The sequence below is a fragment of the Natrix helvetica genome (assembly GCF_964273705.1).
Source record: "Natrix helvetica genome assembly, chromosome: 9".
NCBI classification, from domain to species: domain Eukaryota; kingdom Metazoa; phylum Chordata; class Lepidosauria; order Squamata; family Natricidae; genus Natrix; species Natrix helvetica.
This window is the reverse complement of record NC_138560.1, coordinates 6665715-6680858: the sequence shown is the minus strand read 5'-3', so window position 1 is coordinate 6680858 and position 15144 is coordinate 6665715. Positions and strand designations below refer to the sequence as shown.

The 15144-nt window shown below is 45.5% G+C and overlaps 1 protein-coding gene across 1 annotated transcript; it reads right to left on the bottom strand.

Annotated features, from left to right (window-relative positions):
- Positions 1–126: 126 nt before the first annotated feature.
- Positions 127–14648, bottom strand: LOC309396455 (sialic acid-binding Ig-like lectin 10). The gene is made up of 8 exons (XM_081961609.1): positions 14522–14648; positions 8980–9116; positions 7752–8156; positions 6474–6518; positions 5908–6153; positions 2559–2624; positions 1939–2190; positions 127–1009 (listed from the first exon to the last, which is right to left on the bottom strand). The coding sequence occupies exons 2-8, from the start codon at positions 9077–9079 to the stop codon at positions 621–623; spliced, it is 1503 nt and encodes a 500-aa protein (XP_081817735.1). The 5' UTR covers positions 9080–9116; positions 14522–14648; the 3' UTR covers positions 127–620.
- Between the last annotated feature and the right edge of the window lie 496 nt (positions 14649–15144).

Here is a 15144-nt window from a genome sequence, read left to right as displayed (position 1 = left end):
ATTCTTTTCTGAGATGTTTTCTCCTCTTCGCCCTTCCTCAGGGCTCATACTTCATTTATCAGACCATTGTTTAGCAATAACAATAGCGATTAGAGTTATATACCTCTCCAGAATGTTTTATAACTCTCTGTGAGCAATTTATTGGGCTAAGACACTGAGCTTGTCGATCAGAAGGGTCGGCAGTTCAGCGGTTCGAATCCCTAGCGCCTCATAACAGAGTGAGCTCCCGTTACTTGTCCCAGCTTCTGCCAAGCTAGCAGTTCGAAAGCATGTAAAAAATGCAAGTAGAAAAATAGGAACCACCTTTGATGGGAAGGTAACAGCATTCTGGCTCTTCGGCTTTGAAATGGAGATGAGCACCACCCCCTAGAGTAGAGAACGACTAGTACATATGTGCGAGGGGAACCTTTACCTTTACCTGAGCAATCTACAATGTCAGGATTGTCCCCAATAATCTGGATCCTCATTTTATCGACCTCAGAAGGAAAGAAGACTGAGTCAATCTCGAGCCCATCAAGATCGAACTCCAGGCTATTGGCAGAGTTAGCCTGCAATACTTCACTTTAAAAACTACACCACCAGGGTAGTTCTCTTATTGTCTAGGCTGTGGGTTTTTCCTTCTACTTTTCAAGGTAATTCCCAGATACCCTTACACGCACCTGGTGGAATTCCTTACCCATGGAAGATTTTGAAGTTGGGTCTCTCTTGGCATGCAACAGGAATTGCATTCTTTGGATTCCATAAGAATTGTTCCCCATGCAGATAATATTATGATCTTTATCTAGGCTGCCAGTCCAGTTTAAGGTACTGGTGACCTCATTCTTCTGGACTGAAGGTTGGACTGTCCAGTTTCCTCTTCTCTTGCTTTCCTCGGTTATCCTCTCCCCATCCACCTCCCACTCGATCTGGGGCAGTGGCTTAGCATCCAAGGTACAAGTACACAGGAAACCGTTGCCATGGTAATAACACATTGTATTTTTCTGGGGGCTTCTGCTGAGCCTTGGGGCATCTGGAAAAGAGCAAAAGAGTCATATAGTTCAAACGTTAAGATTTTGTAGCAGATTTGCAAGACTTCTTTGCATGAAAAGGAAAACGGTGACATGGTTTTTCCAAACGTAGAACTGTCAGGGTGACGAAAGTGTCACTGGTAAGAGTCTCACTGTCCTATAATAGGACTCCAACCCGCATGTGACCTCCCTCGTTATGAACATCCTACTTGGCTTGAGGTAGCAAGGAATCTCTCTTCAATTCTCTCTCTCTTCAGCCCAACTGAGCCTTGACTGGTTTTCTGCCAAGTGTTAGAGCTGGCAGCAGATTCGGACAGTGAGGAGGTTGGGGAGGAACAGGGGCCAGTCCTGGAGTCTGGGGAAGGCTCTGATGAGGGCTCTGTGTCGGAGGCAGAGAGGGGGCCAGAGCCCTATGCCATTTATCAGCTGCCTTCAGAGTCAGACATCAGTGAGGCAGAGGAACAGCTGGAGCCTGTTCCCAGTGTGCACATGTGCAGCATTGCAAGGCTAAGGGAACAGCAAGAGGTTGACTTGGGAGGAAGACCACAGGTGGACGATGAATGGCCCCTCCCAGAGGAAATAAAAGAGGGGCAAAAGGAGAGTGGAGTTTGTAGGAGACAATTAGTTCACTTAATGATTCATGACTCTCCGAGCTCCTTGCCAAGTTTTGCAGATATCATCCAGGCAGCTCTCTAAACCAGATAAGGTCCGTGACCGTAAATCCTCCCTTGAAAGACTGGATGTGGATGAGCAGAATTCACCGTCAATTAAGAAAAGGGGCTTTTGTTGGGACAAGGAGTTTGCTTCATGCTCTTGGGAAGCCTCGGTCAGAACACCAAGGATGAAGAATGTCATATAGCTCAAGCAGTCAACAGCTTAAATATCTTCCCTCTAGAAGGAAGTGCCTTCTAGAGGATTATGATTCACTCACATGTCACGGAGAGCCGGAAGGTCCCCTGACCAATGCCGAGCACGTTTGTAGCATTGCACACATAGACACCCTCATCTTCAACAGTCAGATTGGTCAGTCTCAATTGGTTATCTAGAGGCTTCTGCAAGTGGCCGTCTCTTTTCTTCCAACTAGTTGTGGCTGGAGGATTGCTATCTGCTTTGCAGAACAGCTCCAATGAGTCACCTTCTTGAGCTGTCAACTCAGAGCCACTGGGCAGCTCCTTGAAGCAACCTGAAACCAGAGTTAAAGCATCCATCATTTCCATGAAAGAGTCTTGGTCAAGCCAGCCAGTGGCATCCTTCAGAAAAGAGAGGAATCCTGCACATAGTTGCATCCTAAACTGGGGTGAAATTCAGCAGGTTCTGACAGGTTCTGGAGAACCGGCAGCGGAAATTATGAGTGGTTCAGAGAACCAGCAAATACCACCTCTGGCTGGCCCCAAAGTGGGGTGGGAATGGAGATTTTGCAATATCCTTCCTGCAGGAGTGGGGAAGAAATTGAGATTTTGCAGTATCCTTCCCCTGCCATGCCCACCAAGTCATGCCCACAGAACCGGTAGTTAAAAAAAAAATTAAATTTCACCGCTGATCCTAAAGTACCTTGAGAGAGTATGGAGCCTCTCCTGTGAGTTTGGGAGATGTTGAAAACCAGCATCCTTGGACGATCTGGGGGGAAAAAACAACCATATCAAACTTCACAAGAGAAAAGCTTTTGTGGAGAAGAAGGATAAGACTTCTGGCCTGCAAGACCTCTTAAAGGTTGCTTCAGAGCTCCGTAGATGACAAGTGTCATGAAACAAGGGGGTCTCACTTTCTCTCACCAAAGGGTGAAGAGCCAAACGTTCATGGCTTTTCTAAACAAGTCCAGAATGAGGAGTCGGAAGTTTGAAATAAAAGATCCAAACTGTATGAATTCTGTAGTCTTCTACATAGGGGTCTAGGCAGTGACGTGCAGTCAGGTGAGGCAGGGGAGGCACAGCCTCACCACTGTCATCATGAAAAGAAAAAAAATGTAAAAGGAAAAAGGCGAAAGCTGAGGTCAGGAGAGATAGTCCAATCCAACTTGTGTATGTGTGTGTGTGTGTGTGTTTGAGAGAAGGGGGAGGAAGGGAGAGAGGGAGGAAGGAGGAGAAGGGAGAAGAAAAAGAAAAAGAAAGAAGGAAACTTCTTTCACAAAGGAGGAAAACAAATGCTGTCACTTTAAATTGGAACTGAGCATCCCTGGCTGTGGAATTGTGGCAGTTGAAGTCCAAAAGTCTAAATTGAAACCCACCACTGTGTCAGTGCCTCACCAGCCATAAACCTCACCGCACGTCACTGGGTCTAGGCAAGGGTGGGCTGCTGGGGGTTCGCACAGGTTCGAGCAATCCCCTAGCTAGGATTCTGCCCAGTTCGGTGAATCACCAAATGCCACCCCGGCTGTCCACGCCTGGCCTGCCCATCCCATCCTGCCCGTCCCAGGAGTCTCCACGCAGCCCATTCATCATGCCAGGTAAGTGCAGGTGCTGCACGGAAGCTTGGGGAGGGGGGGAAATGGGCCTACCAGAGGTTCTAATGGTCCAGAAATGGGCCTGTTTCCAGCCTCCGGAGGGTCTCTGGAGCCCAGGGGGAAGCAGTTTTCGCCCTCCCAGAGGCTCGAGGAAAGCCTCCGGAGCCTGGGGAAGGTGAAAACGCCTCCCCCACAACGTGATGCAGGAGGTTGACTAGGCCACTCCCATCATGGCCACACCCACCCAGCAACAGGGCAGCGAACCCATTGCTGTAATTTTTGAAGCCCACTCCTGGGTCTAGGACAATTGGCCCTGGCCACCTGGTTGCAGACCTTTCACCAGGGCTGCAGGATCACGATGGGTCTGCTGGGACGGGGGGGGGCAGTGAAGTGGCCATGACAAGGAGGCCGTGGCCAGTAGTCCCATTCTATCAGCCCAGCGCCCCCGCAATAAAATACCCTTTTCTGGATTACTGACTATATTTCCTGCATCCTTCCTTCTACACATTTCCTAAGTGGCACCTCGTGTATTCCTTTCATAACGTTATTAGCCTCGTTGTTTGCAGGAGGAAAGTTAGGAAAGAGAACGAAGTGGAGTAACTTCTAATCTAAACTTCCCTTTTGGCATTCTGAGAATCTTGATTATTACATTTGGGGGTGGCGGTGTAAAAAAGTGGTAATCATAGAGGAAATAAGCGGGTATCAGATTTTGTCTTCTTCTTACAGTAATTCTACAGATGCAGCTGCACAACCCGTAACATTGCAATACAATTTTGTTGTTGAGGAAGAAATTCTTATCTGCTTTTAGTGGGAGGAAATAATGTTACTTTGTCCTGAGGCAGCCTTTTCTAATCTCGTATCTCCCCGCAATGCTTTGAGTTATAATTTCCATCATCCCCACCCTTCAAGATAGGATAGAATAGATTGGTACCCTGTTTCCCCGAACATAAGACCTCCCTGGATAATAAGCCCAATTGGGCTTTTGAGTGCATGCACTAAAATAAGTCCTCCCCGAAAATATTTGCAACACAGCAGCAGCCATGAGGTGACCACGCTCACCGCCTCCTGTACCTCAAAAATAAATAGACCTCCCTGAAAATAAGGCCAAGTGCTTATTACAGGTGTCAAAGGAAAATAAGACCCTGTCTTATTTTTGGGGAAACACAGTATCAGGGATGGGTTCGCTCAGGGTTTACAATACAATACAATAGTAGAGTTGGAAGGGACCTTGGAGGTCTTCTAGTCCAACCCCTTCCCTAGGCAGGAAACCCTATATCGTTTCAGACAAAGGGTTGCTCTGTGCACATGCACAGTACTTTTAAAAATGCTTCTGCGCATGCACAGAAACAGAAAAAAGATGATGGCACCATAGGTGCCACCAAGAGAACCGGTTCGGGCGCGTGGCAGGCCAAGTTACTACCTACTCGCCCGAAACGATCCGAACTGGTAGGAACCCACCTCTGCGTGGTATAGATGCCTCTCCAAAGTGAAGCAGAACAAAAGCTGAAAGAAAAGGATTTGAAGCCGCAGAGCAGAGAAATGTATTGTGGGGATGGGTCCAGCTTTCCTCGCTCAACTGTTATTTTAGGAAATATGACACCACACCCATAATTCCTTTCCTCGGTTGATACAATCATAACTTCCCCTAAAAAGTGTGCAGCCTGTTCTTTTGCGGTGAAAAGGAGATGCAACCGAAATGTTTTTAAGGAAGGAAAATTGTAGTTGGAGCACTAATACTTATGGCAACTTTCTTAGAAGGCTCCATTCCTTGTTAACTCTTGTATATACTGTAAGACAGCAGCTGTGGCTGACAAAGGGTTAAGAGAGATGATACCATTAATTTTTACAGGGATGTGGTGCCTCACTGGCTAAGACTTTGATCTGTGTAAACTCTTGTAACTAAAAAAACTAATTTAAAGTCAAAGACCTTCTGATATTTCACCCTTCATCAAGGGTGTCAAACTCAAGGCCCGCAAGGTGGATCCGGCCTACGGGGTGCTTAGATCTGGCCCGTGGAAGCCACCCTGGAAACAGCAAGGGTGCCTCTGCCTGAGAAATGGGGAAATGCAGCCCTCCTGAACTCCATTTTTGCTGGCAGAGGGTTGCAGGAGGCCGTTGCAGTCAGAAATGAAGCTCGGGAGCCCGTTTTTGCTGGGCCACCACAAACATCTCGACACAAGTGATGTTGAGCTGGCCATGCCCAACCCAGCCCCGCAAGGTCAAACACAATCCTGATGCAGCCCTAAAAAAAAACTGAGTTTGACACCCCGACCTAGATGAACAACAGGCACTCACATCCACACACATTTGCGGAGACCTCCATTAACGGAAGATTCACCTGGGGTAAGGATGTATTGACCTTGGGCTGCTGCCCCAAATGAAGTGGGAATATTTCCTGGATCACTGTTATAGTGAATTGAGTGTTTTCAGCTAAATAACCCAACAACAATTAAATCTTACACTGGACAATCACTTCAACCATCGTCTTGAGAGATCCATACTGATTGTTTGCCAAGCACTGATATTTTCCAGCATCCTTTGGTCCGATTTCATGCAGCTCAAGCCTCTGTTGCATGGGCTTGCCAATTTGCTGGTTCTCCTTCATCCAGGATAGGCTGGGAGTTGGTCTACCATCAGCAGTACAAATCAGGATGACAGTGTTTCCTTCCTTGGTTATCACAGGCTTGAGTGGCGAAGATGGTGAGCCTGCAAGCATTTAGGGGCATCGGTCAGGGAACTACCCAAAACTGCAAATTGGAAACCTCCTCCCCAGATTTGACATAGTTTCAGAAAAACAAGGTAGTTGAATATTTGGTTGTTTGGTTTCATTTGTGAAATATATAATGCAAACAACCTTGACCTTTTTTAAAAAAAAAAGGAGAGGGGGAGATGCTGCTTATGGAAGGATCAGATAAAAGGGGAGAAGGTTTCCAGCTTGCAAGAACATTTGACAACCAAGCAGAGGATCCGCCCTCTGTATTGTGCTTGAAGGGGTCTGCAAAAACACCCATGGTTTGAAATCTCACCAGAGCCTCCGATGTTCACTGTGATGTCGACTTTCTGGATTGGTTCTGAAACACAGGAAGAGGAAAAGTTAAAGTTCCAAGAAGGTATATAAGGTCAGGAAGCTCATAGAAGACAGGGTCAGCTGTCCCAACTTGGCCAGTTAGAAAAGAAAGACTCTCGACTCCATCCGTAGTGAAAGTATATTTAACTAAAGCCAAGCGGTGACAGCGTAGCAAAGCCGAATCTGGTTTTACACACCCAAAGCATCGGGTTAGCTCTTCCCTTCTTTGCACCTTCCCCCTTGCTTATCTCCTCGTGTCCAATTGCTTTCAAACAAATTGTTTTGGTAACCGTCCCTGACTTGGCAGGCTGGAAAGTGTTGCATTCCATGACGTGACACTTTGGACCAGCCAGCAGTTCTTACAGGATGGCACGATGTGTAGTTTCAATTCCCCCTTATCCCAACCCCTTGCCTCCCTGCAGCCCAGCTCTCCCCTCCCCCCACAGTTGTAATGGCAGACTGGCATCTGCTGGCAGGGCAAAATGGCGATCTTGACAGACCGAGGAACGAGAGGAGGCTTCAATCACACAGCCACAGTGGCTATCTTTGTTTTTTTCCACCCATACCTCTGAATAGCTGTTCTCCTAGATCAGGGGCAGGGATGAAATCCAGCAGGCTCTGACAGGTTCTGGAGAACTGGCAGTGGAAAGTTTGAGTAGTTCGGAGAATCAGCAAATACCACCTCTGGCTGGCCCCAGAGTGGGCTGGGAATGGAGATTTTGCAGTATCCTTCCCATGCCACGCCCACCAAGCCACGCCCACCAAACTACACCATGCTCACCAAGCCACACCCACAGAACCGGGAGTAAAAAAAAAATTGAATTTCACCACTGATCAGGGGTGTCGAATTCAAGGCCAGCGGATCACATCCAGTCCATGGAGTGCTTAGAAAACAACGGAAGACCAGCCTGCAGTGGCTCTTCCGAGCTCCGTTTTCACGGAGAGGGTTGCAGGAGGCCATTGCAGCTGGAAACGGAGCTCAGGAGCTCGTTTGTGCTGGCAGAGCTCTTGGGCCGCCACAGGCACCCCCAACACAAGTGATGTTGAGCTGGCCACGCCTACCCTGTCTATACCCGCCTTGCCCCCCCCTGCCCCAAGATCAAAGACAACCCTGATGTGGCTCTCAGTGAAATCAAGTTTGACACCCTGGTCCTAGATCTTTTCTGATCTCTTCACTACATAAAAGAGACCAAAACAGCAAAATGAATGACTCATCCAACAACAGAAAACTACTTACCTGTCACATTAACATTAAGTGTTTTTTCGACAAAAGAATATTTTAATTGACCTTTCCCCTCAATTCTCAAGATGTATTCCCCTTCATCTTCTATGCGAGCATCTGTGATGACAAGTGAACAATTTCCTTTATTTGGATCTCCTAATAAATAGAAGCGGTCCTTAGCCGAACGTTCAACTCTCATATTTTGGTTGTTGGTAGCGACAGGCCTGCAGGCTTGAGAAAGTGATGGAGAACAGAAGGAAAATGGATACTTAAGCCAATAAGCAAATATGTTCTCAGACCGCGACTCGTCTCCCTGGTCATAAGTGAACTGGCATGGAATATGAACAGCAAGACCACGCTGTACAGAGACAGGAGATTCCATAGTGATTGTATACTCCCATGCCCTTTGACTTCTGATTCCTGGTCCAAGAAAAACAAAACAAAACAAAATATGGATACAGACAAAACCTAAATGAAAACACTGGAAAACCCCTTAAGGTTTCTTGCAGGACTAGCTCATAAAATGGAGAACATCACAAGTTGTCAACCCACCCAAAAGATGAGGCCATATCTCCACTGCACACCCCCTCCACCATAACAGTGGTCTCAGGAGATTGAAAGAGAAGATGTCATTCAGCAGTTTAGAGTCTGTAAGTTGTGGCATTATCTGGCTATATTGGTAAACAACAACACTGTTGTTCAAACCTCCCCCCCCCTCCGAGGCCAAACACAATCCTAATGCATCCCTCAATGAAACTGAGTTTGACACCCCTCTTTTATATCTATGCCTCTGTTACACAGTTGACGTTCTGTCTAGAGCAGTGTTTCTCAAACTTGGTGACTTTAAGTCCTGTGGACTTCAACTCCCAGAATCCCACAGCTGGCTGGGGGATTCTGGGAGTTGAAGTCCACAGGACTTAAAGTCACCAAGTTTGAGAAACACTGGTCTAGAGTATTGCTAGTTTCTCATTCTACCTTATAGCCCTAGTATTCTCTCTGCAGGTCTCTCATCCAAGTCCTAATCTTTCTTAGCTTTTCAAAACAAGCAAGTTGCTCCTGATCAACTTAGGCATTGCTAAATAAACCAAATTTCACAGAAACATCACAAGTCTCCAGTACGAGAAGAGAGTGGAGAGCACAGCTCCAAAGGAAACTGAAATCAGAGTAGAGCAACCTTATCCCTCAACTGGACAATAATATTTAATTCCATATTTTTTTTCTTATTTTACTACATTGCACCTACCTTTGCAGAGAATGGCCAAGATTGCTGCCAAAGAAAGAAACAGTTTCTTTCTCTTACAAGGAAGAAGCCTTATCCAACCAGTGGCCTGATTTTCTGGCATCTTGTTTTATCTTGATATTTATTTGGAAAGATGAGCTCTATAGTAAGAAGAGAAGCAGTGTGATCTGGTGTGCTTACAAGAAGCAAAAAAAATGTTTGCAAATGTCACAGAGATCCCTTTGACAAATAAGGGCATCCAACGTGTTGGGGTGGAAGGTAGAACTTGTTCGATTACCTTAACCAGGCCACCTCCCAACCAGAATGGATTAGCCATGCAGGGCTACATTAACAGAATCCACCTGAAATATTTTGGCAGTAACTTTGGAGAAGTTAAGACAGGCGTGTCAAACTTGATTTCATTGAGGGCCGCATTAGGGTTGTGTTTGAGCTTGGGGGACGGGGTGGGCATAGACAGCTTTATGTCACTCGTGTCATGGGCATCTGTGGTGGCCCAAGTGCTCTGCAAGCGAAAACAGGCTCCTGTTTAGATAGATAGATAGATAGATAGATAGATAGATAGATAGATAGATAGATAGATAGATAGATAGATAGATAGATAGATAGATAGATGATAGATAGATAGATAGATAGATAGATAGATAGATAGATAGATAGATAGATAGATAGATAGATATAGATGGGTGGGTGGGTGGGTGGGTGGGTGGGTGGGTGGATGGATGGATGGATGGAGAGAGGGAGAGGGAGATGATGGATGGATAGATAGGGAGATGGAGAAAGAGTGGGGGGATGGATGGATGGAGAGAGGGGGGATGGATGGATGGATGGAGATGGAGAGATAGATAGATAGATAGATAGATAGATAGATAGATAGATAGATAGATAGATGGATGGATGGATGGATGGATGGGTGGGTGGGTGGGTGGGTGGGTGGGTGGGTGGGTGGGTGGGTGGGTGGGTGGGTGGCTGGCTGGGTGGGTGGCTGGGTGGGTGGCTGGGTGGCTGGGTGGCTGGGTGGCTGGGTGGCTGGGTGGCTGGGTGGCTGGGTGGCTGGAGAGAGGGAGAGGGAGATGATGGATGGGTGGATAGATAGGGAGATGGGGAGATGGAGAGAGAGTGGGGGGATGGATGGATGGAGATGGAGAGATAGATAGATGATAGATAGATAGATAGATAGATAGATAGATAGATAGATAGATAGATAGATAGATAGATAGATAGATAGAAAGAAAGATAGAAAGATAGGGAGATGGAGAGAGAGTGGGGGATGGATGGACAGAGAGAGAGAGAGAGAGAGAGAGAGAGATAGGGGAGGGGTAGGTAGATAGATATGGTAGATCGATAGATGATATAGATCGGGGGTGTCGTACTCAAGGCCTGGGGGCTGGGTCCAGTCCATGGAGTGCTTAGTTCTGGCCTGCAGGGCTGCCCTACAAACAGCAAAGGACCACCCCATGGTGCCTCTGCCAGCCAAAATGGAGCTCAGCAGGGCAGTGTGTGGCCCTCCCAGGCTCCCTTTTCACTGGCAGAGGACAGCAGGATGCCATTGTGGTTGAAAAGGGAGCCTGGGAGTAAAATAGAGAGTGTAGCTTCTGTTGGGTTTCCCAGTTCCTCTTAGCCCAATTCTGATTCTCTTCAAAACAACAGCCCCAAAGAGGAAGCCAAGAGTTGGCTTGATTCAGCTGGTTTGCTTCATCAAAACAAACTCTCAAGTTGGTTCGTTCAATTAGTTATCGTATATAGTGCTGCACTGAAAACATTTCTGGCTGTTTTTTCAACACTCTCTTCCAATTTTATGAAGGAAAAAACAAAGATCTACTTTTCCATGTTTTCCGTGTTCTCTTTGCTCAAAGGAATACATTTGGGAGACAGTCTACTAAGTGAGGTGCACCATCTTCCACTGACATTGGCGTGTGGGGTAGCCGAAAGGTATGTGAGTATCCTGTTTGTCACTGTACAATCTTTTTTCCAGCGAATGTGTGATGCTACACACTTAGAACCGGACAGAGATTCACATTCTTTGTAACTGATTTTCCTGTGTAGTAAGTTAGGAGAACTTACTTGTTCACACAATAGCAGAAGTGGTATTCAGCAGGTTCTGACCAGTTCTGGAGAACTGGTAGCGGAAATTTTGAGTAGTTCGGAGAACCGGCAAATACCACCTCCAACTGGCCCCACCCCCATCTATTATCTGCCTCCCAAGTCCCAGCTGATTGGGAGGGAATGGGGATTTGGCAGTAACCTTCCCCTGCCACGCCCATCAAGCCACAGCCACAGAACCGGTAGTAAAACAATTTGAATCCAACCACTGCACAATAGCCATGAGGAATATAGACTAAGAACCTGGGAAATGTTGATTATTAAAAAGGAAAATAATCCAATTGTTGTGACTTCTGTAACTTTATCCTATCCTCTTCCAATAGCCTCTTGGTAAGGAAATTCTGAAATAATCTTTCTTTGAAGGCCAGGCAGCCTTCAAGAACTTCTGATGTCTCTTGATCTTCCCGCTAAATCTAAGACAGAGATGTAGGATCTGAAGCTTCATGATGATCTACTGTGCATCAGAGAATTCCCAAAGTTGTTAAGGAAGAACAAAAACTATGAACTTCTGATAATGCACAGGTACAGTATAGGTGGTACCTGGCTCAATAGTAGTAACTGTGAGAGGGATCTTGGAATCCTAGTGGACAATCATTTAAATAGGAGCCAGCCGTGTGCAGCAGCTGCCAAAAAAGCCAACACAGTTCTAGGCTACATCAACAGAGGGATAGAATCAAGATCACGTGAAGTGTTAATGCAACTTTATAATGCTTTGGTACGGCCACACTTGGAATATGGCATTCAGTTTTGGTCATCATGATATCAAAAAAGATGTCAAGGGTCTAGAAAGAGTGTAGAGAAGAGCAAACAATGAGTGGTTGCAGGAACTGGGTATGTCTAGTCTGATAAAAAGAAGGAGTAGAGGAGACATGATAGCAGTATTCCAATATCTCAGGGACTGCCCCAAAGAATAGAGGGTCAAGCTATTCTCCAAGGCACCTGAAGGCAGGACAAGAAGGAATGGGTGGAAACTAATCAAGGAGAGAAGCAACTTAAAACTAAGGAGAAATTTCCTGACCGTTAGAACAATTAATCAGTGGAACAGCTTACCTCCAAAAGTTGTGAATGCCCCAACACTGGAAGTCTTTAAGAAGATGTTGGATAACCATTTGTCTGAAGTGGTGTATGGTTTCCTGCCTAAGCAGAGGGTTGGACTAGAAGACCTCCAAGGTCCCTTCCAACTCTGTTATTCTGTTCTAAGTAATTATAGAAACATCTAGGAAGCCATTAAGAAAGAATTCTACAAAGGATGGGTATCAAAGGCAAATCCTAGCGGTATATCTAGTGAGGTTATAGTAATCATATTTCTGTGCCTCTTTCTCCACCTTGAGCTTTGTAGTAGTCACTTGGACAGATTCCCTTTTGGGTGTAAGGCCTAGTTACCCTCTCTCCTCTCATGTTAACAATGGATTGTGTTGATGATTGGTTGCTTTCCTCTTAATGTAGGAGAACTAACTTTGACATGTCCTAAAGGAAGAAGAAATTCTCATGGATTTCTTGTGCCCTTATCGCAGAAACAAGGTGACAGAGACCTGTGTGAATGTTATTCCATTTTGCAGCTAGGCTTCAGCTTCCCTGCACTTTGGTTCCGTCCCCAAGGAAGACGTTAACAAAGGAATTTCTCCGTGATCCATTTTCAGATTAGGAAGCCAAAATAAGCCAGAAAACATCCAGAGTGATGGCCCTGATAATAGGATGCAGCAACATTTGCATGTTCGTTAGCCTTGAAACAGTAAACCAGAAACTAGAAAAATAACTCATTGAAAAATAAAAACAAAACATTGAAAGCATCCTTAGAACAGTGTAGAAGAATCAAAGACTTTTTGCATGGTGAAGGAAAACATCATCAAAAACATACAACAAAACATATGAAGAACAGTTGCAGGAACTGGGTATGTCTACCGGTAGTTTAATGAAAAGAAGGACTAGGGGAGACATGAAGCAATGGGTGGAAACTAATGAAGGAGAAAAGCAACCTAGAACTAAGGAGAAATTTCCTGACGGTCAGAACAATTAACCAGTGGAACTGCTTGCCTCCAGAAGTTACGGATGCTCCATCACTGGAGGTGTTTAAGAAGATGTTGGATAACCATTTATCTGAAGTGATGTAGCATTTCCTGCCTAAGCAGGGGGTTGGACTAGAAGACCTCCAAGGTCCCTTTCAACTCTGTTATTCTATTCTATTCCATTAGAGCAGTGTTTCTCAACCTTAGCAACTTTAAGACCTGAGGACTTCAACTCCCAGAATTCCCCAGCCCACCTTGCTGGCTGGGGAATTCTGGAAGTTGAAGTCCACAGGTCTTAAAGTTGCCAATACAATACAATACAATAGTAGAGTTGGAGGGGACCTTGGAGGTCTTCTAGTCCAACCCCCTGCCTAGGCAGGAAACCCTATACCATTTCAGACAGATGGCTATCCAACATCTTCTTAAAGACTTCCATTGTTGGGGCATTCACATCTTCTGGAGGCAAGTTGTTCCACAGATTAATTGTTCTAACTGTCAGGAAGTTTCTCCTCAGTTCTAAGTTGCTTCTCTCCTTGATTAGTTTCCACCCATTGCTTCTTGTTCTACCCTCAGGTGCCTTGGAGAATAATTTGACTCCCTCTTCTTTGTGGCAACCCCTGAGATATTGGAACACAGCTATCATGTCTCCCCTAGTCCTTCTTTCTAGTAAACTAGACATACCCAGTTCCTGCAACCGTTCTTCATTTGTTTTAGTCTCCAGTCCCCTAATCATCTTTGTTGCTCTTCTCTGCACTCTTTCTAGAGTCTCCACATCTTTTTTACATCGTGGCGAACAGAACTGAATGCAGTATTCCAAGTGTGGCCTTACCAAGACATTATAAAGTGGTATTAACACTTCACGTGCCAAGATTAAGAAACACTGCATTAGAGGAATGAGAAGACAATTGCTACAACCGTCGTATTTTTATGTCTGACCCTGTGGTTCAGCAATCCTGACTTCTAGTTGAGGTGGAGTTAATGCCCAAATTCATTTCTGGTTTACAAAAGAAAGCATCTAAAATCCAGTTTGGAGAGAGAGTTTGGTGTAGTGACTTAACGTATCACGCCAGAAACTGGGAGGCTGCCAGTTCTGGACCTGCCTTAACCTGAAAGGCAAGTGACTTTCTCTCCTGGGAAAAAAAAGACTTTCTCTTCTGGGAAAAAGGAAAGGGCAAACCGCTTCTGAAAAATCTTATCAAGAAAACTACAGGGACTAGTTCAAGCAATCACGGGGAGACAACAATGACTCAAAAGCTTCCACATGTGTGCGTGCACACACACAAACACACACAAACACATTTTTTTAAATCTAACACTAGTGTCAGGATTTATGTTCTGAATTGATTTGAGTCGGGAGTTATCCAGCGGATCAGCATCTGAATGAAAACACACCATGACCTCCCTCAGAAAAGTTACTTAAAGTCGCCACAAGACTATACCTTGCTTTCTCGTTCCAGGTTTCTTCCCCTCCTTCTCCGGTGAGATCTTTTTCTCCGTTATTATGGCTAAACAATCAACTTTCTCTTCCCACCACAAGCGGGGCTTACTGATTCTGCTGTGAGACAAAGACCGTAGAGCTGAACCGCGGGGAGACGTTTTCAGAAATTAAGAGATAGTATCGGGCAGAAAAAGCAGAAGTGTGTAAAAATGGTGTGTGTGCAAGGGGAGGGGTATGATATTTTCCTCAATTACAACATGCCTTCTGGGTCTTTTGGGACAGAATTTCAGTTGCATCTTTTGTGTTTATGTTATTTTTTTTATTTATTTTATTTACTGCCTTATGGTAATCACCCACAATATTCCTTCCTGCTCCCAGAGGAGATGAGAGGAAGAGGAGGGATGGAAGATAGAGGTGAGGAGAGGAAGATGGAAGGGAGAAGGAGAGAGGAAGGAAGGAAGGAAGTAGAGAAGGAAGGGAGGGAGAAAAGAAAGGGAAAAGAAGATAGTGTCAAAACTGGCGAGGGATGGTAAACGAAATAACCCAAACAGTACGTTATAACCCTGCAAATGGAATGACAAATGTATAAGAATGACAAATGTAAAAAAGAATAATAACTATGTG

What these genes read in the sequence shown, in the direction of transcription:
- LOC309396455 (XM_081961609.1), bottom strand. Translation starts at nt 9,079, where the DNA reads ATGCCAGAAAATCAGGCCACTGGTTGGATAAGGCTTCTTCCTTGTAAG. An exon ending in ACTTAATGTTAATGTGACAG is followed by an intron (nt 6,519 to 7,751) that starts GTAAGTAGTTTT and finishes CCTGTGTTTCAG; the next exon opens with AACCAATCCAGAAAGTCGAC. An exon ending in GGTTGAAGTGATTGTCCAGT is followed by an intron (nt 2,625 to 5,907) that starts GTAAGATTTAAT and finishes TTTTCCCCCCAG; the next exon opens with ATCGTCCAAGGATGCTGGTT.